Source organism: Haliotis rufescens, unplaced genomic scaffold (genome assembly GCF_023055435.1).
Source record: "Haliotis rufescens isolate VD_foot unplaced genomic scaffold, xgHalRufe1.0.p SCAF_53, whole genome shotgun sequence".
NCBI lineage: Eukaryota > Metazoa > Mollusca > Gastropoda > Lepetellida > Haliotidae > Haliotis > Haliotis rufescens.
In genome coordinates this window covers 1,429,677-1,451,805 of record NW_025964257.1, presented here as the reverse complement: position 1 = coordinate 1,451,805, position 22,129 = coordinate 1,429,677, and the positions used below count along the sequence as shown (strand labels likewise).

General features: G+C 42.4%; 1 protein-coding gene across 4 annotated transcripts; it reads right to left on the bottom strand.

Moving 5' to 3' along the window:
* Positions 1–957: 957 nt before the first annotated feature.
* On the bottom strand, positions 958–22,118 carry LOC124115257 (coiled-coil domain-containing protein 15-like). Of its 4 annotated transcripts, none has more exons than XR_007218540.1 (12): positions 21,954–22,118; positions 17,794–17,943; positions 15,444–15,576; positions 12,649–12,710; positions 11,335–11,451; positions 9,218–9,332; positions 7,727–7,840; positions 6,050–6,251; positions 5,279–5,470; positions 3,123–3,271; positions 1,600–2,434; positions 958–1,496 (listed from the first exon to the last, which is right to left on the bottom strand). XR_007218540.1 is itself a non-coding variant. In XM_048385043.1 (12 exons), the coding sequence occupies exons 1-11, from the start codon at positions 22,116–22,118 to the stop codon at positions 2,385–2,387; spliced, it is 1,449 nt and encodes a 482-aa protein (XP_048241000.1). In that variant the 3' UTR covers positions 1,503–2,258; positions 2,337–2,384. The 4 variants fall into 4 exon arrangements, 2 of the variants coding, with proteins under 2 accessions (XP_048241000.1, XP_046332143.2); XR_007218541.1 differs by lacking the exon at positions 958–1,496 and having other exon boundaries at positions 1,503–1,702; positions 1,796–2,434; XM_048385043.1 differs by lacking the exon at positions 958–1,496 and having other exon boundaries at positions 1,503–2,258; positions 2,337–2,434.
* Between the last annotated feature and the right edge of the window lie 11 nt (positions 22,119–22,129).

Below are 22,129 nucleotides of genomic sequence, written 5' to 3'. Positions count from 1 at the left end.
GAGGTCATAACCTTCCATATCCATTTTCGTGTGGTTATTTGTTTTTAGCTGAAATCTGTTTGCCACACTATATGTAAAAGGTTAAATTTATTTTCCATGTCTGTTTGTTCGTTTGTTGATTGATTTCTTTTAAACTATCTTCAGAATTTAATCATTATTGAAAACAATATGTCACATAGGTAAAGGGGGCACGGGTGGCCCAGTCGTCTAAGGCTCCACAATTCGCTGTGCATAGTTGTGTCCCTTGGGCACACCAGGAACCTGTGATTGTGGATTTGAATCCTGGTTCGCCCCGATTATGTTTCTAGGTTTGTCAGCATCATACCCATGCTCATGTGTTTTACCGAGGTGGTAAATGTTCCTCCCACATTAAGCTGACATGCTGCAATATCACTGGAATGCTGTTAAAAGCGGCGTTAAACCCAACTCACTCACTCACATAAATATTGTGCTGCTTGAAATGTGAAACAGATACGTCCCTTCACACATTGATTTCTTTGTTTTTTCATAACTGATACTTGCTTATCACACCCAATGAAGACCGGGCGCGCATACCCATGTTTGAAGCATACTAATCATGGTGACATATAAAAAACATATCCTAATCGTTTCAAAATAATAATTATTTTGACTATTTTGGGGGAGGACAAAAGTAAAACTATTCCCGAATTATGTGTGAAGTCAGCAGTATTCAGCTATATCACGCACCCAGTAGTTAATTGTGTCTAAACCAGACAAACCAGCCATTGACCAACTGATCCATTTCATTGGCTCCAACAAGCGTGACAGGTTCGACCTGGGAACCAGTACCAACTTGCAGGTGCATGCTGGTAATCACGACAATTGCAACACATCCATAAGGTACTCGTTATATCTACTTGTTTTTCATCAGTAAAAAATTGGGCTTCCAAGACCAATCAAACGTCTTCAATAATCCAAGGACAGTATCATGATTTACCCGTTTGGGTAGATCCCTATTGGTCCCTATGTCTGTCCTAAAGCTGACTGATGGGGATAACATGGATACCATGTGTGTGTCAAAATACACCAATGGCATGGGTCATTGCTAGTGCTGTCAATTTCTGGTTTGCCTGTTTCAAAGTGATTTAGTCAGTTTGGTGAGGCATAAAACAACATACACTCCCCTACTCTCTTCAATTGCTGAAGGGGGGAAAACTATACAGTAAAGGCAATGTTTTCAGCAGTTCAATATAAAAGGGATAGACAGATACCTTATCAGGATAGAACTGATGGTCCGACAACCCTCTAAAATAAACCTGAAGGTTGGGCCGATGTTGGGGAAACCACCCTATGTTCAGACAAGTGTTCTGGATAAAAGTCATGTCAGATAACTGTTCAGGGTAAAACTAATGTAAATCAAACAGTATAAATAAGTATTGATTCTCCTCTGCATCATGTTGCATCATTCAAATGTCTAGCTCCTGGAAGCATTACTCAGTGACTGTGATGATGGTGGTTGATGGTGGTTAATGGACCTGTTGGTCTGCAAGGGAAGATAGGGTCAGACTACTTCACAGGACACCAGGAGAGACTGCAGTGATGATGGTGGTTGATGGTGGTTGATGGTGGTTGATGGACCTATTGGTCTGCAAGGGAAGCTAGGGTCAGACTACTTCACAGGACACCAGGAGAGACTGCAGTGATGATGGTGGTTGATGGTGGTTGATGGTGGTTGATGGACCTATTGGTCTGCAAGGGAAGCTAGGGTCAGACTACTTCACAGGACACCAGGAGAGACTGCAGTGATGATGGTGGTTGATGGTGGTCGATGGACCTATTGGTCTGCAAGGGAAGCTAGGGTCAGACTACTTCACAGGACACCAGGAGAGACTGCGGTGATGATGGTGGTTGATGGTGGTCGATGGACCTATTGGTCTGCAAGGGAAGCTAGGGTCAGACTACTTCACAGGACACCAGGAGAGACTGCGGTGATGATGGTGGTTGATGGTGGTCGATGGACCTATTGGTCTGCAAGGGAAGCTAGGGTCAGACTACTTCACAGGACACCAGGAGAGACTGCAGTGATGATGGTGGTTGATGGTGGTCGATGGACCTATTGGTCTGCAAGGGAAGCTAGGGTCAGACTACTTCACAGGACACCAGGAGAGACTGCAGTGATGATGGTGGTTGATGGTGGTTGATGGACCTATTGGTCTGCTAGGGAAGCTAGGGTCAGACTACTTCACAGGACACCAGGAGAGACTGCAGTGATGATGGTGGTTGATGGTGGTTGATGGACGTACTGGTCTGCTAGGGGAGCTAGGGTCAGACTACCGGTACTTCACAGGAACTAGGAGAGACTGCAGTGATGATGGTGGTTGATGGTGGTTGATGGACCTATTGGTCTGCTGGGGAAGCTAGGGTCAGACTACTTCACAGGACACCAGGAGAGACTGCAGCGCCTTGGCATACGCTGAAACAGACAAAATGACTTCACGTTGTGGGTATGTGAATATAAAAATATATATCAGGAATATAAATTTCTCCACATATATTTTCCTTAAGTATCAATACATCTGACCCATTACACAGTTCAGCCAGGATTACATGTTGTAGAACCACAATGATTCTGCTAAATTTCATCTTTCATTGCCTACAGTGTACTTTGCAGTGTGCCTACACTGTAGCTCTGGTTGTCCTAGTGTACATGAACATGGCAGCCTTGATGGTTCTATACATTTCTGGATGGGACAGTTTCTAAAAGACTGTACCTATATAAGAGTGACAAGATCTGCTTTACTTCTAATTGACTTGCCAAGAGCAGTTTCAATATCCATTTGGAAACACTGTATTCCTGACAACTTCCAACACTATTCTGGCTTCAAGAACTGAGACAGGGATCTTCCATCTTATTTAACAGTGACAATATTCCGAACATTCATGAGTACACTAACATTCATTCAAGTGCCTGTTACTTATTGCTGCAGGTAAAATTCAGGCAGGACGTGTGACATTTTCTTGTGGACATCCACTTTTACAATCAGGCAGCACACTAGCAGATCATTTGTACAGACGAGTGAAAATAAAAATTAACTTTGAACCCTGTTCTGACACTTGACAAACAAGGGGTGATATTTCTAGTGTCATGAGCATGGACTGACCTTTAGGGTTCTTATAGAAGAAACAGTTGTTGGCACAGGTGTCGGGGTTGGTGTCCCACAGCGAGTCACCACAGCAACACAAGGGCGGTAACTGTACCCCTCTTTTCACTATCTTCTCACGCAGGTTGTGACGCAATGCCTCTACATATCTGAAACATGAACGCAGAATAAAACACCTGCTAACACAATCACATAAGCCATTATGAATTGTTTCTGAACTATCTAATTTGACATGTTTGATAACACGTGAGTTTTGTCAATACGATCGAGGAGTGGCAGTATAAAGAAATATTTTCATATTTCAAAAAATAGAATAAACAGGGCACATGTGGTATTTCAACCAATAATCAAATAGGAAAGGGAAAGAGCCTCATTTCAAAATATGAATTTTTATCTTCATTTATGAAATTTTGCAAATGCTCAGTGACCTAAGCCCCGTTCCACAAAGTGATCTTAGTGCTATGATGGTCATTAGTCTATTTTAAAGTATAGGAGTTGCGATCGCCTTATGGCTATGATTGTCAAAAGTCTATGTTAAAATATGGGAGTTACGATCACCTTATCGCTATGATTGTCATAAGACTATGTTAAAGTATGGGAGTTACGATCACCTTATCGCTATAATTGTCCTAAGTCTATGTTAAAGTATGGGAGTTACGATCGCCTTATCTATAATTGGCATAAGTCAGTGTTAAAATATGGGAGTTATGATCGCCTTATCGCAATGATTGTCATAAGACTATGTTAAAGTATGGAAGTTACGATCACCTTATCGCTATAATTGTCCTAAGTCCATGTTAAAATATGGGAGTTATGATCGCCTTATCAAGATTTTTGTCATAAGTCTATGTTAAAATATGGGAGTTATGATCACCTTATCGCAATGATTGTCATAAGACTATGTTAAAGTATTGGAGTTACGATCGCCTTATCGCTATGATTGTCATAAGTCTATGTTAAAGTATGGGAGTTATGATCGCCTTATCGCTATGATTGTTATAAGTCTATGTTAAAGTATGGGAGTTATGATCGCCTTATCGCTATAATTGTCATAAGTCTATATTAAAATATTGGGGTTATGATCGCCTTATCGCTATAATTGTCATAAGTCTATGTTAAAGTATAGGAGTTACGATCACCTTAGCGCTACAATGGTCATAATTCTACGTTAAAGTATAGGAGTTACGATCGCCTTATTGCTATGATTGTCATAAGTCTATGTTAAAGTATGGGAGTTATGATCACCTTAGTGCTATAATTGTCATAAGTCTATGTTAAAGTATAGGAGTTACGATCACCTTAGCGCTACAATGGTCATAATTCTACGTTAAAGTATAGGAGTAAAGATCGCCTTATTGCTATGATTGTCATAAGTCTATGTTAAAGTATGGGAGTTATGATCGCCTTATCGCTATGATTGTTATAAGTCTATGTAAAAGTATGGGAGTTATGATCACCTTATCGCTATGATTGTTATAAGTCTATGTAAAAGTATGGGAGTTATGATCGCCTTATCGCTATGATTGTTATAAGTCTATGTTAAAGTATGGGAGTTATGATCACCTTAGTGCTATAATTGTCATAAGTCTATGTTAAAGTATAGGAGTTACGATCACCTTAGCGCTACAATGGTCATAATTCTACGTTAAAGTATAGGAGTTACGATCGCCTTATTGCTATGATTGTCATAAGTCTATGTTAAAGTATGGGAGTTATGATCACCTTAGTGCTATAATTGTCATAAGTCTATGTTAAAGTATAGGAGTTACGATCACCTTAGCGCTACAATGGTCATAATTCTACGTTAAAGTATAGGAGTTACAATCGCCTTATTGCTATGATTGTCATAAGTCTATGTTAAAGTATGGGAGTTATGATCACCTTAGTGCTATAATTGTCATAAGTCTATGTTAAAGTATAGGAGTTACGATCACCTTAGCGCTACAATGGTCATAATTCTACGTTAAAGTATAGGAGTTACGATCGCCTTATTGCTATGATTGTCATAAGTCTATGTTAAAGTATGGGAGTTATGATCGCCTTATCGCTATGATTGTTATAAGTCTATGTAAAAGTATGGGAGTTACAATCGCCTTAGCTCTAAAGGTAGGTTTGTGGACTGGGGCTCTGGGTAACTTATGCAGCCAGTGATTCACCTCTCCATCTCCTTGTGTCGGCGTCGGGTGTGTTGATGTTGTTGCAGGGTGTCCCGGATGTGAGACTGCTCCAGCTGGTCCCGGAGGATGGCCTCATCAGATGTCTCCCCGGTCACCGGGTCTCGAGGCTGCACAAGGCGTAGTGCCTGCTCCTCCTCTTCCTGACGAGCCTCCTCCTTGTCTTGCTTCAGTCTGACAGACACAGATTGTGGACACAGGTCACACATGGGTAAGACACAGATCAGTATGACAGACACATGGGTCATGGGTCACAACTAATAACTCAGGCTCAGGATTATGACAGATCAGACAGGATCAGTGTGAGCGAGATGGATTTAACGCCTCTTTTATCAGTATTCCAGTTATATCGCGGCGTGTCAGCTTAATGTGGGAGGAAAGCCCGAAGTGATGCAGGTCTCAGACGTTTACCACTTCGGTGAAACCCACAAGCAAGGGTATGGTGCTGACAAACCTAGAAACATAATTGGGGCGAACAATCATAGGTTTCTGGCAACTCTGCACAGCGAATCGCAGCGCCTTAGACAACTAGGCCACCCATGCCCCCTCAGACAGAATCAGACAAAGGTTAGATGAATTATGATTGAACACCAGCCACACACAGACATGTACATATAGAGCACATACATAGTTAGACACAGATAGGATCCGACACAAGTTTGTTTTGAGTTCCTACAAACAACTACCCCAGTTTGTTAGTGACTCCATCTGTCCACAATCAGCTACATCATCTACATAGACAAGTACAATTACTTTTGGATCCGCTTTCGATGTTCCTGTCGTCGGAGATTCTCCTTCACCTGCTCCCGTTCCTGGTCCATGAACATTCGTCGGTAGAGTGCAGTCTGACTACGCTGTCTGCGTCGGTTCTCCTCCATCGTTACCCCCGTGTAGATGTCGGGGACAGGGATGACTGGGGCGGGGCGCTGAAGGTCTGTGCCTGTCATTGTTGGCACTGGAGGGATAAACATACATGAGTGGGTGGAGATGCTGTGGAATGTTGTGTACAGATATTCTCCTCCACCCTCCCTTGTGTCGATGTCTGGGACAGGGATAATAGGGGCGGGGCAGTGCAGGTCTGTGCCTGTCATTGTTGGCACTGGAGGGATAAACATACATGGGTCATGTGGGTGGGGATCCTTTAGAATTTTGTGCACAGATATTCTCCTCCATCCTCCCCTCGTGTAGATGTCGGGGACAGGAATGACTGGGGCGGGGCCTGAAGCAAAGTGTTGAGTCCCAAATAATTTACCATACATTGCAAGTCTTCTGGGACGCAAAAGGTAGGACAGGGTCAAGGTCACACAATGTTACCACTCGATAGTCAAGAAGAACTGGGAACTGGGCAGTTTCAGGGAGTTATCTAGCCATTCTCATGGGTCTTCTGTAAATTTGGTCAAATTTTTAAATTTGAATAAAATATTTCCCAGTTCAGGGTATTGAAAAATAATTGACAACAAAAATATTTACTTTGCAATGTGACATGTACTTCCGTCATACTTAATCTTACACTGAGTCATTGATTACAATGTTAAGATACACCAGGGCCATGTTCCACAAAGCAACCGTAGTGCTCAGATGATCGTAACTCCCATACTTTAACATAGACTTACGACAGTCGTAGCTCAATGATCGGCTTGTGGAATGGGGCCGAGAGTTAAAGAGAGTTAGGAAAACCATTCCGAAGTTTTGGTCAAAACTTTGTTTTTCCCAATTAATTTGGAAAAAAACTACCTTTTGTTTGGAAAATAAATATATCATTTACTTACATTGTAAGTATTCTGTTGTTTGTTGGAAATGTCTCAATAAAGCCAGTGTATCTAGCCATCACCAGCACCCTTCTCGTCATGTACACAACCAAGCTCCTCACAGCAATAGCCCGTTCGTGGAGCTCTCTATACTATCGCTGCCACCAGTCAAAACTCCCCACTGTGAATAGGTGGCCACAACCATGCTTGGAGTTGAACTTTCAACCGAACGACCGTTATGTTTACAAACAAGTGACGACTGTTGTGGCGTCGAATACACTTATCGCTGCTAAATTACTTTCTTCGTTTGTCAATTTGAATTTCTGTTTCATTAAAACTATCAAATTATTGATATAGTAAGAATGTAAGGGAGAAGTTGGTTGATTTTCCGTTAGTCTGCAATCTCGAACCAATCTGATGATACAAACAACAAAGTAAATTCATCTGGAAAACATGGTCAGTCGCAAACCTTTTCAAAATGAAATATGATGGCATTCCCAAAGACATAAACAAAAGTATCAACGTTACTACATTTGGGATTTGAGGGCATATTTCAAGATTCTTGTAATGGCCGCGCCCACACTGGTGGCAGCGATGTTACCGAGAGTGTAACGAAGGTGTCACGTGCTGGGAAGGAGCTTGGTTCACAACAAGCTAAGGGAGATAACTCTATGATGCTCACCACTGCGGCGCTGGATCCTCTCATGTCGCGTCTCTGTCCGTGGGGGTGAAAGGTCAAAGTGTACCGTCTTCATCTGTCGCCGCCACCGGTTTTCACTTTCCTCCTCATTTTCATCTGACAGTGTGAAGTAAATAAATCTTCATGTGATCAGATTAAGTAACACCAGTCTCCAAAGATCAGTCAGCAGATAGATGTTACCACCCACCCAATGTTAATCATTATAGTGACTAATAGGAAAGTCTTTCATTGCCATCTTCCCACATCTTCCCAAAGCAAGGGAGTTAACTGACTTTAAAAGTTCAGTTTCCACTCTGGCCGAACTAGGCTGTAATTCCTGGGCTCGATCGTAGCGCCACCAGTGGTTTTTACGAGTTATGACCCTTCTAAATCTCTCCTATGGACCAATCAGATTCCACCTCTCGTATCACTTGCATTTGATTCAAACAAAATGGCGGCGCACAGTCAAGACGATCTGATCGATAATCAAGATCTATAGTGTGATAAAACAGGTCCTACATCGCAAAGTGCATCAAATCATCTGAGCACCTTCATTAAAAACATGAAAAGATTTGGAAAATATATGTTGACAAGTTGGCGGTGCACATGTTTTGCAAATCCTGCAATCGACCGAAATCTACACGACAGTTTACTGACCGGATTTGGATTTCATTGTGCAATTTTGATTGGACTATGCACGACAGTGTGAAGTAAATAAATCTTCATACAATCAGATTAAGTAACGAACGATCTCAAAAGATCAGTAAACAGCTAGATAAGAAAAGTCAGTCTACATGTTAACACCCAACCAATGTAAGTTAATATCGTGACTAATAGGAAAGTCTTTTATTGCCAAATTCCCAAGGCAAGGGACTTAACTGACTATAAATGTCCATTTTCTAGCCTTGCTTGAATTCTGGAGTTACATTTCGTCTGGATGAATGAGTCAATGCATAGTCCACTTAAAATCGCGTAACAAACTTGGACAACAAGAGCGATCCATGCAATTGGGATACGATGACATGCACCAACCAAGTCAGCGAGTCTGACCATCTGATCCCGTTAGTCGCCTCTTACGACAAGCAAAGTCGCCTTGTACAGCAAGCATGGGATGCTGAAGACCTATTCTACCCTGGATCTTCAAGGGTCCCATTTTGTTTGAAGCAAATGCAAGTGATATGAGAGATGGAATCTCATTGGTCAATAGGAAGGACATAGAAGGAACATAACTCTTCATAGCCACTGGTGGCGCTACGATCGAGCCTGGCAATTCCAGCCTAGTTTGGCAAGGGTGGAAACTGGACTTTTATATGCCTTAGGATGATGTTCATTGCTTAATGACAATACAATTTATCTCTCCAATATAAGAAAATGAATATTCTGTTTTTTAGCTGAACAAAATTGCTTATCAACAATCAACTCTATCAAAACAGTCCAATATGGTTGATGGTGACATCATGTCAGATGTCCAAGTTCTTCAATACACATTCATACCATGTGTGTACTTCTCTTCATCCACATCATCTCTGTCCTCGGTGTCTTCAGCGCTGCTGTTGTCACTATCAAGGTCAAGGACATCTCCTTCTACCGTGTGTCGAGATGATGGGTGCTACAATGCAGAGGACGCGTCATACAACTGTCTGACTGACATTCCTTGTTTGTGTCACCTTCTCTGTTAATTACATCTCTACCTGTACACATTGGATCAGATCTCTGACAATACACACTGTATCACATCTATGACACATTCCTGTACTCCCTGACTCACATCTCTGCATTAACATCTCTGCACTCCCTGACTCACATCTGGAGTCCCTGACTCACATCTCTGTACTCACCGACTCACATCCCAGTACACCGACTCACATTTCTGCGCTCCCTGACTCACATTTCTGTACTCATCGACTCACTTCCCTGAACACCCTGACTCATATTTCTGCACTCCCTGACTCACACCTCTGTACTCATCGACTCACTTCCCTGTACTCCCTGACTCACATTTCTGCACTCCCTGACTCACATCTCTGTACTCATGGACTCACTTCTCTGTACTCCCTGACTCACATTTCTGCACTCCGACTCACATCTCTGTACTCCCTGACTCACATCCCTTTACTCCCTGACTCACATCTCTGCACTCCCTGACTCACATCCCTGTACACCCTGACTCACATCCCTGTACTCCCTGACTCACATCCCTGTACTCCCTAACTCACATCCCTGTACTCCCTGACTCATATTTCTGTACTCACCAGCTCACATCCCTGTACACCCTGACTCATATTTCTGTGCTCCGTGACTCACATCCCTTTACTCCCTGACTCACATCTCTGCACTCCCTGACTCACATCCCTGTACTCCCTGACTCACATCATTGTACTTCCTGACTCACATTTCTGTGTTCCCTGACTCACATCCCTGTACTCCCTGACTCACATCCCTGTACTCCCTGACTCACATCCCTGTACTCCCTGACTCACATCCATGTACTTCCTGACTCACATTTCTGTGTTCCCTGACTCACATCCCTATACTCCCTGACTCACACCCCTGTACTCCCTGACTCACATCTCTGCACTCCCTGACTCATATCCCTGTACTCCCTGACTCACATCCATGTACTTCCTGACTCACATTTCTGTGTTCCCTGACTCACATCCCTGTACTCCCTGACTCACATCCCTGTACTCCCTAACTCACATCCCTGTACTCCCTGACTCATATTTCTGTACTCACCAGCTCACATCCCTGTACACCCTGACTCATATTTCTGTGCTCCCTGACTCACATCCCTGTACTCCCTAACTCACATCCCTGTACTCCCTGACTCATATTTCTGTGCTCCCTGACTCGCATCTCTGTACTCACCGACTCACATCTCTGCACTCCCTGACACACATCTCTGCACTCCCTGAGTCACATCTCTGTACTCCCTGACTCACATCTCTGTACTCCCTGGCTCACATCTCTGTACTCCCTGACTCACATCTCTGTACTCCCTGACTCACATCTCTGCACCCCCTGAATCACATCTCTGGACTCCCTGACTCACATCTCTGTACCCCCTGAATCACATCTCTGTACTCCCTGACTCACATCTCTGTACTCCCTGACTCACATCTCTGCACCCCCTGAATCACATCTCTGTACTCCCTGACTCACATCTCAGTACTCCCTGACTCACACCTCTGCACCCCCTGAATCACATCTCTGTACTCCCTGACTCACATCTCTGCACCCCCTGAATCACATCTCTGTACTCCCTGACTCACATCTCAGTACTCCCTGACTCACATCTCTGCACCCCCTGAATCACATCTCTGTACTCCCTGACTCACATCTCTGTACTCCCTGACTCACATATCTGCACTCCCTGAGACACATCTCTGTACTCCCTGACTCAAATCTCTGCACTCCCTGACTCACATCTCTGCACTCCCTGACTCACATCTCTGCAATCCCTGACTCACATCTCTGTACTCCTTGACTCACATTTCTATCTATAAAGACTGACTCACAAACTACATACACGACTCACATCAGTGTACTGTGACTCATATCTCTACAAACTGACTCACATCTGTGGGTGTTTAACAACAACTCTGACTCACATCTCTGGTATGGGACACCCTCCACACTCCTCCCGGCAGATCATCCCTGATGAAGTTGTCCGTCAGTATCTGTCGGCCCCCGAGCTTGCGTCTCGCCTCACTGGTGAATTCATGAACCTGAGACAACCACATATACGTCTGACAACATCACATCACTTCATACATTGGTCAGGGGTCAAGGTCAGGACTATCTCCTCAGCAGCAATGAAACATCATCATTATATAATACATTTATATAAAACATATTTATAAACACATTTATGTATAACACTTATGCAGATACTAGTATCTTTGCAGGAATTTTGTTCCCCGACCAGTGGATCACTTAGCATTCCAGTTATCAATATCAACTCCCTGGGGAGCACACAACCCAAGCTGCCTGGAGGCGCTAGAGGGTTTTTACATCCACCTCATATATCGCTACCGCTAAACAAAGATCTGAGGATCTGAAGGGTCAGGGTATGTAAATGCACATGACTGCATATTCGTAAATATTCCAGTCTGGTGACCACGAATAACGGATTCAATTCATGAATGGATACGGTTCGATTCACCGAATATGCGAGTGAATCGTAACAGCTCTACTGACCATCCAATCCATTAAGCTAGCACAGATTGCAAGGATCAATTCCAACCTGGCATCCCTATGGGCTCCCAAATTAGGTGCCACTTATGACTATCAGCGGGGTGCTGGTGACATTCTACAGCATTCAGGCCTAGATATTGGGTAGACCCATGAAGAATAGGTCTTCAGCAACCCATGCTTGTTGTAAAAGGCAACTATGCTTGTCGCAAGAGGCGACTCAAGGGATCGGGTGGTCAGGCTTGCTGACTTGGTTATTGCATGTCATCGTATCCCATTTGCATGGATCGATGCTCATGATGTCAATCACTGGATTGTCTGGTCCGGACTCGATTATTTACAAACCGCTGTCATACAGCTGGAATATTGCTGAGTGTGGCGTTAAACAACAGAAAAACATATTGGGTAATCTAACTGAATGCTGCTTTTCTGCAGCAGGTATGCATTGGGTACTGAATGTACAGTCGGTCATGTTAAAGCCAGAATCCACAAGTTCATGCCACGGAGTGATGGAATTGCAGAGCTACATCAGTTAGACAGCACTAACCTAAGTAAACTAAGGTCACTATCTGCCTTGAAAGAACATTAGCTGGACATTGTGAAACCTGGAACTTGACACAGTGTTCAGACAGATATACATGGTCATAATTCTCACGGGCTCAGACAGAATTCAGTGAGATAGTATGGCTCATCTCTGAGAGACACAAGGATGGAAGGATGGAAGCCCGCACCTGGTTCGTCTGGTCCGAGAAGGCCTGTGTGTGGGAAGACGGTTGACTGTTTGCCCAGCCTCCTGCAAAGAAGCATTGTACATTAGTCACCAGTGTTATAGAGGCATTGTACATTAGTCACCAGTGTTACAGGGGCATTGTACATTAGTCACCAGTGTTATAGAGGCATTGTACATTAGTCACCAGTGTTACAGAGGCATTGTACATTAGTCACCAGTGTTACAGAGGCATTGTACATTAGTCACCAGTGTTAAAGGGGCATTGTACATTAGTCACCAGTGTTATAGAGGCATTGTACATTAGTCACCAGTGTTATAGAGGCATTGTACATTAGTCACCGGTGTTATAGAGGCATTGTACATTAGTCACCAGTGTTATAGAGGCATTGTACATTAGTCACCAGTGTTACAGGGGCATTGTACATTAGTCACCAGTGTTATAGAGGCATTGTACATTAGTCACCAGTGTTATAGAGGCTTTGTACATTAGTCACCAGTGTCATAGAGGTATTGTACATTAGTAACCAGTGTCACAGAGGCATTGTACATTAGTCACCAGTGTTATAGAGGCATTGTACATTAGTCACCAGTGTTATAGAGGCATTGTACATTAGTCACCAGTGTTATAGAGGCTTTGTACATTCGTCACCGGTGTTACAGGGGCATTGTACATTAGTCACCAGTGTTATAGAGGCATTGTACATTAGTCACCAGTGTTATAGAGGCATTGTACATTAGTCACCAGTGTTATAGAGGCATTGTACATTAGTCACCAGTGTTGTAGAGGCATTGTACATTAGTCACCAGTGTTACAGGGGCATTGTACATTAGTCACCAGTGTTATAGAGGCATTGTACATTAGTCACTGGTGTTATAGAGGCATTGTACATTAGTCACCAGTGTTATAGAGGCATTGTACATTAGTCACCAGTGTTATAGAGGCATTGTACATTAGTCACCAGTGTTATGGAGGCATTGTACATTAGTCACCAGTGTTATAGAGGCATTGTACATTAGTCACCAGTGTTATAGAGGCATTGTACATTAGTCACCAGTGTTATAGAAGCATTGTACATTAGTCACCAGTGTTATAGAGGCATTGTACATTAGTCACCAGTGTTATAGAGGCATTGTACATTAGTCACCAGTGTTATAGGGGCATTGTACATTAGTCACCGGTGTTATAGAGGCATTGTACATTAGTCACCGGTGTTATAGAGGCATTGTACATTAGTCACCAGTGTTATACAGGCATTGTACATTAGTCACCAGTGTTATAGAGGCATTGTACATTAGTCACCAGTGTTACAGGGGCATTGTACATTAGTCACCAGTGTTACAGGGGCATTGTACATTAGTCACCAGTGTTACAGGGGCATTGTACATTAGTCACCAGTGTTATAGAGGCATTGTACATTAGTCACCGGTGTTATAGAGGCATTGTACATTAGTCACCAGTGTTATAGAGGCATTGTACATTAGTCACCGGTGTTATAGAGGCATTGTACATTAGTCACCGGTGTTATAGAGGCATTGTACATTAGTCACCAGTGTTATAGAGGCATTGTACATTAGTCACCGGTGTTATAGAGGCATTGTACATTAGTCACCGGTGTTATAGAGGCATTGTACATTAGTCACCAGTGTTATAGAGGCATTGTACATTAGTCACCGGTGTTATAGAGGCATTGTACATTAGTCACCAGTGTTATAGAGGCATTGTACATTAGTCACCGGTGTTATAGAGGCATTGTACATTAGTCACCAGTGTTATAGAGGCATTGTACATTAGTCACCAGTGTTATAGAGGCATTGTACATTAGTCACCAGTGTTATAGAGGCATTGTACATTAGTCACCGGTGTTATAGAGGCATTGTACATTAGTCACCAGTGTTATAGAGGCATTGTACATTAGTCACCGGTGTTATAGGGGCATTGTACATTAGTCACCAGTGTTATAGAGGCATTGTACATTAGTCACCAGTGTTATAGAGGCATTGTACATTAGTCACCAGTGTTATAGAGGCATTGTACATTAGTCACCGGTGTTATAGAGGCATTGTACATTAGTCACCAGTGTTATAGAGGCATTGTACATTAGTCACCGGTGTTATAGAGGCATTGTACATTAGTCACCAGTGTTATAGAGGCATTGTACATTAGTCACCGGTGTTATAGAGGCATTGTACATTAGTCACCAGTATCATGAAGGGTGATGTAAAGTACATCAATCATTTAGTGTTATAGAGGAGTGAGTGAGTATGCTTTTCGAAGCTTTTAGCAATTTTCCAGCAATATCAAGGCGGGGTACACCAGAAAAGGAAGATCAAACCTGGGTGTTTGGCGTGACGAGCAAACGCTTAAACCACTAGGCTACCCAACTTCCCCGGTTATAGAGGAAGAAGCATTGTACATTATTCACCAGTGTCATGAAGGGTGATGTAAAGTACATGAATCATTAGTGTTACAGAGGAAGAAACATTGTACATTATTCACCAGTGTCATGAAGGGTGATGTAAAGTACATGAATCATTAGTGTTACAGAGGAAGAAGCATTGTACATTATTCACCAGTGTCATGAAGGGTGATGTAAAGTACATGAATCATTAGTGTTACAGAGGAAGAAGCATTGTACATTAACCATCACAGCGTTAGAAATTGGCACTAGTCCTGTAGTCCTTGCCAAACTGCCCAATAGTAAAGGTATCCTAAGGACTAGTAGAAATTGGCCCATTTTAAGTGTTTTGCTATATGTTATCATCAGTGTTATTGTCCATGCACTGTCCCTTACATACCTTGTGTGTTTGGAGCTGCCCTGGACCTGATACTTAAGCCCGGGTGGGTTCTCACTGTACAGCTGTCTTTTCGAGTGGACTGACGCTGAGCTGACAATGTGCTCTGTCTAACTATAAGCCGTTCTCGCTCAATCTGAAATAATCAAATATACATGGCATGTTTAAACTCTGGACTTATAGATCAACATTGTTCAGAAAATGTATTGAATTACATCTTTCAAAGTGCTCAGAGACCACCTCCGTGGTCTAGTGGTAGAGCATCGGCCCCGAGAGCGGAAGGTCTGTGGTTCGATGCCCGGCCGGGTCATACCAAAAGACATTAAAATATGGTACTTGTTGTTACCCTGTCTGGCGCTCGACATTAAGGGGCTGAAACTAGGACTGGTCGGCTCGGAGTCAGTATACAGTATCTGAGTGGGGCATTCATATTAATCTGCGTCATGGTATCTCAGTGGGCTAGCACTATAAATCGGCATAAGTCCGACTAGTCATCTTCCCAAGCCAGAGAGTTAACTGACCATAAAGGTCCAGTTTCCATCCTTGTCGAACTAGGCTGGTATTATGGAGTTACATTTTGGCTGGACTAAAAAGTCTATGCATAGTCCAATCAAAATCGTGTAAAGAAATCAAAATCCGGTTCCAAAACTGTCGTGATGATTTCGGTTGATTGCAGGATTTGCAAAGCATGTGCACCTCCAACTCGCTGACTTGGTTGTTGCATGTCATCGTATCCCAATTGCGTGGATCGCAGCACGATGTCAATCACTGAAATATGTGGCCCAGACTCGATTATTTACAGACCGCTGTCATATAGCTGGAATATTGCTGAGTGCAGCGTTAAACAACAAACAAAATGGTTGGCGCCCAGTCAAAACAAACTGTCGTGTAGATTTCGGTCGATTGCAGGATTTGCAAAGCATGTGCACCTCCAACTCATTGTCAACAGATATTTTCCAAATCTTTTCATGTTCTAAATCAAGGTGCTCACGTGATTTGATGCATTTCGCGATGTAAGACCTGTTTTATCACAATGTAGACCTTGATTATCGATCACTTGTCTTGACAGGGCGATGCTGTTTTGTTTGAAGCAAATGCAAGTAATACGAGAGGTGGAATCTGACTGGTCCATAGGAGAGGCTTAGAAGGGACATAACTGGTAATAGCCACTGGTGGTGCTACAATAGAGCCCAGGAATTCCAGCCTAGTTCGGCAAGGGTGGAAACTGGACTTTTCAAGTCAGTTAACTCCCTTGCCTCGGGAAGATGGCACTAGTACCAGCAGCCTCAAACACACGTGCATGCACAGTCCCTAAGTATGGCAATATTTTGCAATATCTAATTCTGATCAGTACTAAGCCCTGCTCAGTACCCTGCTTGTCCAGAAATCACGACCACTTGATACTGATCAGAATACTGATGGTCCCTCTATGTCATCACTGTTACTGTATCAGTACAGGATTTCAAATGACAAGGAAATCTTGAATATTTGATTGTTATCCAAAGTACTCCCAATGTATTTCAGATGAGTAAAAGTAAACTCTCTAAATTCATCTCATAACATTTACAGTGAGTTCATCTTCCCAAGGCAAGGGAGTTAACTGACAATAAAAGTCCAGTTTCCACCCTTGCCGAACTAGGCTGGAACCTGATTGGTCAATAGGAGGGACATAACTGTTAACAGCCACTAGCGGCACTGCCATTGAGCCACAAAATTCCTGGCTAGTAAGGCAAGGATGGAAACTGGACTTCTACAGTCAGTTACTTCCCTCGGGAAGATGCAATGAGTTATGACTTGAACCACATGGGGATTCCAGGTTAGCATTGGTCCCTAGCAACCTCTGCTCATCACATGAGTGAGTTGGGTTTAACGCCGCTTTTAGCAGTATTCCAGTTATATCGCGGCGTGTCAGCTTAATGTGGGAGGAAAGCCCTAAGTGATGCAGGTCTCAGACGTTGACCACTTCGGTGAAACCCACCAGCACGGGTATGGTGCTGACAAACCTAGAAACATAATCGGGGCGAACCGGGATTCGAACCCACAATCATAGGTTTCTGGTGTGCCCAAGGGACGCAACTCTGCACAGCGAATCACGGCGCCTTAGACGACTGGGCGACCCGTGCCCCCAAAGATGCAGTGAGTTATGACTTGAACCCCATGGGGATTCCAGGTTAGCACTGGTCCCTAGCAACCTCTGCTCATCACACGAGGGTTGACTCAGTGAACCAAGTGGTCAGGCTCAGCGATTTGGTGGATTGCGTGGCACTAAACTGCCATCAGGCTGGAATATTGTTGAGTGAGGCATCAAACAAGACACAAACATGGCAGGTGACACCCTGTCCATCACACTTACAGCGTTGACCACCATCTGTGCCTGCTGCTGCTTCTTCAGCCTGTCCAGATGCCGAACCCTTCTCTTGACCTCGTCCTGGAAGCGTCTCAGTCGGTCCTCTTTCTCCCTCTGCATCTGAAACATCCGATTCTCCTCCTCCACTGCCGCCTCCTGCAACACCAGACACACAGCATAAGATTACCAAGGCCACTTTTGTAAGTTTTAGACACTTTTGTCAACCATGCTAACAACACATGTGCATTAATACAAGAGAAATAACCATGCTTAATTATCATGTAATGGACAGTGTTATCAATGTGATAAACCATTCCAATACATTTTGGTATAACGATCAAATAAATCCGTAAATGATGTCGCCAAGTAGGAACAACTGTCAAGCTCTATTCATTGATGTAACACCTTCTTTCGCCTTGATTCGCTGCACAGGGCTGCATCCCTTGGGCACGACAGAAACCTATGATTGTGGGTTCGAATCCCAGTTCGCCACGATTATGTTTCTAGGTTTGTCAGCACCATACCAATGCTAGTGGGTTTCACCGAAGTGGTAAACGCCTGAGACATGCATCACTTCGGGCTTTCCTCCCACATTAAGCTGACACGCTGCGATAGAACTGGAATACTGTTAAAAGAGGCGTTAAAGTTTAAACCCAACACACTCACTCACTCTCAATGTACTATTGACTAGATTTGTGACAGGCCAGTTGGTGTAGTCCATATTATTGAGGTCACGTGATACAAATCCATTTTCTTCCTGCCAGTGTTTTTTCTTCTTGAATGCAGCCACAGACCTCAAAGTTTAGTTTTTTACCAAGTAGCCATATGGCTACTTGGTATTTTTTTCCAGGTAGCCATTGGTAAAATCAAGAAGACAAGCCAGTGTAGGTAGCCAAATGCATTTGAAATTATCTCTTATCAAATAACTATTACCGTATTCGACGTAATAAGCGCCCCGCTCTAATAAGCGCCCACGGCGAGATTTGCTAATACTGGCTTGTGAACAATCCCAATTAGCACCCCTTCCGACCCCTATTCCCATATAATACGCACTCGTGTGTTATATGCACCCTTTATTATTGGCAATTAAATTCTGGAAAAATATATCTGTCGAATATAAATATTTCAGGCTGTCAGCATAAACCACGAAATTTATCTTTCAACTCTGCTTTTTCTCTCCAAAATATTATTCTTATAAGAGCCCCCTATTTCTAGTTTTGAGAGCGCCCTGGGTGCTTATTACGTCGAATACGGTACATGTACAGGTCATAGCACTACTCTTGGAATTGTATATTAGTGGAAACTGTACTTGAGTTTTGTTATTTCTGACTCGAACAATGACGCAATTTATGTTAGTAGATCATATAGGTATGTCCTTGCCTATCTAATAAACTATCAACTAAAATAAAATACTAATTGCATTAATATTTATGTATTTCGGTTAATTGTTGCCTTTAGGGGGAATTATTTGCGAGTACAATCAGTAGCAGACATGTTTATTTTTGTGTCTAAATATGTGTAGCAATAGAATTTAGTAGCCACAAGATATTTTTCAAGGTAGTCATTTGGCTACCTCTGAATTTTAGACAGTAGACAAATTGAAATTTAGGTCGCATTGGCGACCGTTTTAGTCGCAACTTTGAGGCCTGCAGCCAGCATAATTTTGCAATCTAAAGTTTGTGGTATGTACACTGGCTGTAAACTAGATACAGCTAAACAATAATTTACCATTTAAACTGTATTTCCTATTCTGCTAGTCATTGTTATATATGCAGAGATTAAGATTACTGTGTGTATTTTCTCGAAAACTAAACCAGAAGTAGCAATCAGCTGTACACACATTTTCTCCTTGATCGACCGGTTGAACAGTTAAGACATACCATATAATTTAAGTTAAAAGAATTTTTATGCAATGATCAGATCATTAAAATCAGATCATGGTTCTTAATTTCTTGTTACCATGGTTACTGCTAAACAAAGATTGTATCTGAAACTATCATCAGGGATCAATGATATTCCAATGTTGTTTTATTTTAGTTGCAGCTTATACTTATATTCAAAATAACCATAGGCAAAGCACTTCAGTACAGCTGAAAGTTATTGCCGGATATATTTTATGGGGTGCAGGCTAAAACGTCACCCCAGCAAAACGTCACCGATTTCTCTGGCGAAAACGGCTACTATGTGTCGGGCGAAAACGGCACCTCTATTTTTAATAAGGATAAGAACAATTTTTGTAGTAATATATATGGTTTATTTACATGGTCACAGTTATCACAGCATGTTGTTGTTTTCTGACATTCTTCTCCCATGCAACACATCGAAAGGCCATTGTGAATAATTGTGATCTGACAGCACCATGTTAGGCCTCTTAAATACAGTTTCTGTTTAAATTGAGTAAAGGTACTTAAAACTTCAAAGCGTATAGTGTTTCCACATTAAGTTAACTGGCCCCCCAATCAGTCGGCGAGTAAATTGGAGTAGGGGTCTAATTTCTTACTTGTTTTATTTCACAATTTCACAATTATTTGTGTTTGTAAGAGACTACGTGAGTTTAATTTCTATTAGTTTTCTTCAAAGCATGTCACATTTTCACAATAAGTTGTGTTGCGTATAAGCTAAGTTGGATTATAGTTGGAGTAATTTCTAATGTAAACTTGTTTTAGCATCTCACAATTATTGGTGTTTGAAAGTTACCATATAAGCTTAATAGCACTTATTTGACCAAGGTAAAAAAAAAATAAGGTGCCATTTTCGCCAGGCAATAATAGCCGTTTTCACTTAAGTCGAGGTGCCGTTTTCGCCAATCGGTGCCGTTTTCACTATAACCCTATTTTATGCATTGAGCTGTTTGACCAGTTGCTGTGGAGACTTCCATTTCAAACGCAAAAACACTACGTTGACATTTAAATAGTCAAACTACAACAAAAATGGCTTATAATAAGACAGTGTAAGGCATTTATAATATATGTATCCATTCTCTGTCAACTAAGGTTTGATTCAAGGCGCCATTAGCAGTAATCTGATAATGGTTGCTGTAAATAACGGCACACACGATTTTGCCGAAATTGGTGTATACAATATTGAATGAAAGTTTGAATATACAGTGAACACTTGCCATAACCAGATATATAATATTAGCATGATAACAGGATTTAATTGCGTACTTCAATATGGATTTGTTGACATGATATTTCTGGTGCTCACGGTAATTTTGGCTGGACTAGCGAATCAAAATTGTGTAACAATATCGATATCTGGTTCATAAACAACACGCCGACTGCCATGCAGATTTCAGTAGAGTGCGGGATTTGCAAAGGATGTGTACCATCAAATGGGCATTGACTTTTATTTAATCAAGGTTAGGGCTGGGACGGGTAACTCGGGTACTCGGGTACTCGGGTCGGGTGGGTACTAAGTAGGACCCGGGTACCCACAGGACTACCCGGACCCGTGGTTAGTCACGTGATATATTGTTTAGTGATAAAAAGTATCTAAACCTCTATGTTTAAACTACACGTCACTAATGTTCGCAGTTCTTCATGACTACTTTTCTGGTGTCCCCCGCCGTGATATTGCTGGAATATTGCTAAAAGTGGCGTAAAACCATACTCATTCACCCATGACTACTACGCCCATTCCTTCTGACTTTTATATGTTTGAATAAAAATAAAACTTCAGTCAACTTCAGTGTATACACCAGATCGTTTCATACTTGTATCTAAACACATTTTACCTGAGGTACGGTCGAACGTTTTCCAATCGGACAGTTTGTACCTACCTCTTGAGACCTATAGCGGGTACCCGGGTAGGGTCGGGTAATAGAGGGTTGGGTACCCGGGAAGTAAATCTGGACTCGTCCCAGCCCTAATCAAGGTGATCAAGTGATTTGATGCACTTCGGAAGGGAAGAGCCATATTCAAATCCAACACCTCTTGTCGAGTCTTTGGATTTGCGTTAGGGCTAGTGCTGGGGTCATAATAATTATTACACAGCTATAATTAAATCTGAAAAAGTGCACTACTCCCCAGTTATCCCTTATTTAAATTTTTAAAAACGCAAAATCAAAATTATTTCTTTATAAGTGTGCATTTATCAAGCTTCCATTTTCCATTGACATCAAAACATGATCGAACTTGTTCAGAAATCGAAATAATGTTACTTACTATTGCGTTGGGATGACTGTTGATCATCTGTTCAGTAGCAGGCTGGACCCAGGCGCCGACGGGCCTGATTTCAACATTCCGATTTCCCATCACATCTGTGCTGATCACGGGCTTCATCATTCCTTTCATCCCGGCAGACGCAAATGTTTTTGTTTTCGCCGCCATTTTCTTTGAAT

What these genes read in the sequence shown, in the direction of transcription:
- LOC124115257 (XM_046476187.2), bottom strand. Translation starts at nt 22,118, where the DNA reads ATGGCGGCGAAAACAAAAACATTTGCGTCTGCCGGGATGAAAGGAATG. An exon ending in CGACACAAGGAGATGGAGAG is followed by an intron (nt 3,272 to 5,278) that starts GTGAATCACTGG and finishes TTCATGTTTCAG; the next exon opens with ATATGTAGAGGCATTGCGTC. An exon ending in CTTCTATAAGAACCCTAAAG is followed by an intron (nt 2,435 to 3,122) that starts GTCAGTCCATGC and finishes TGTCTGTTTCAG; the next exon opens with CGTATGCCAAGGCGCTGCAG.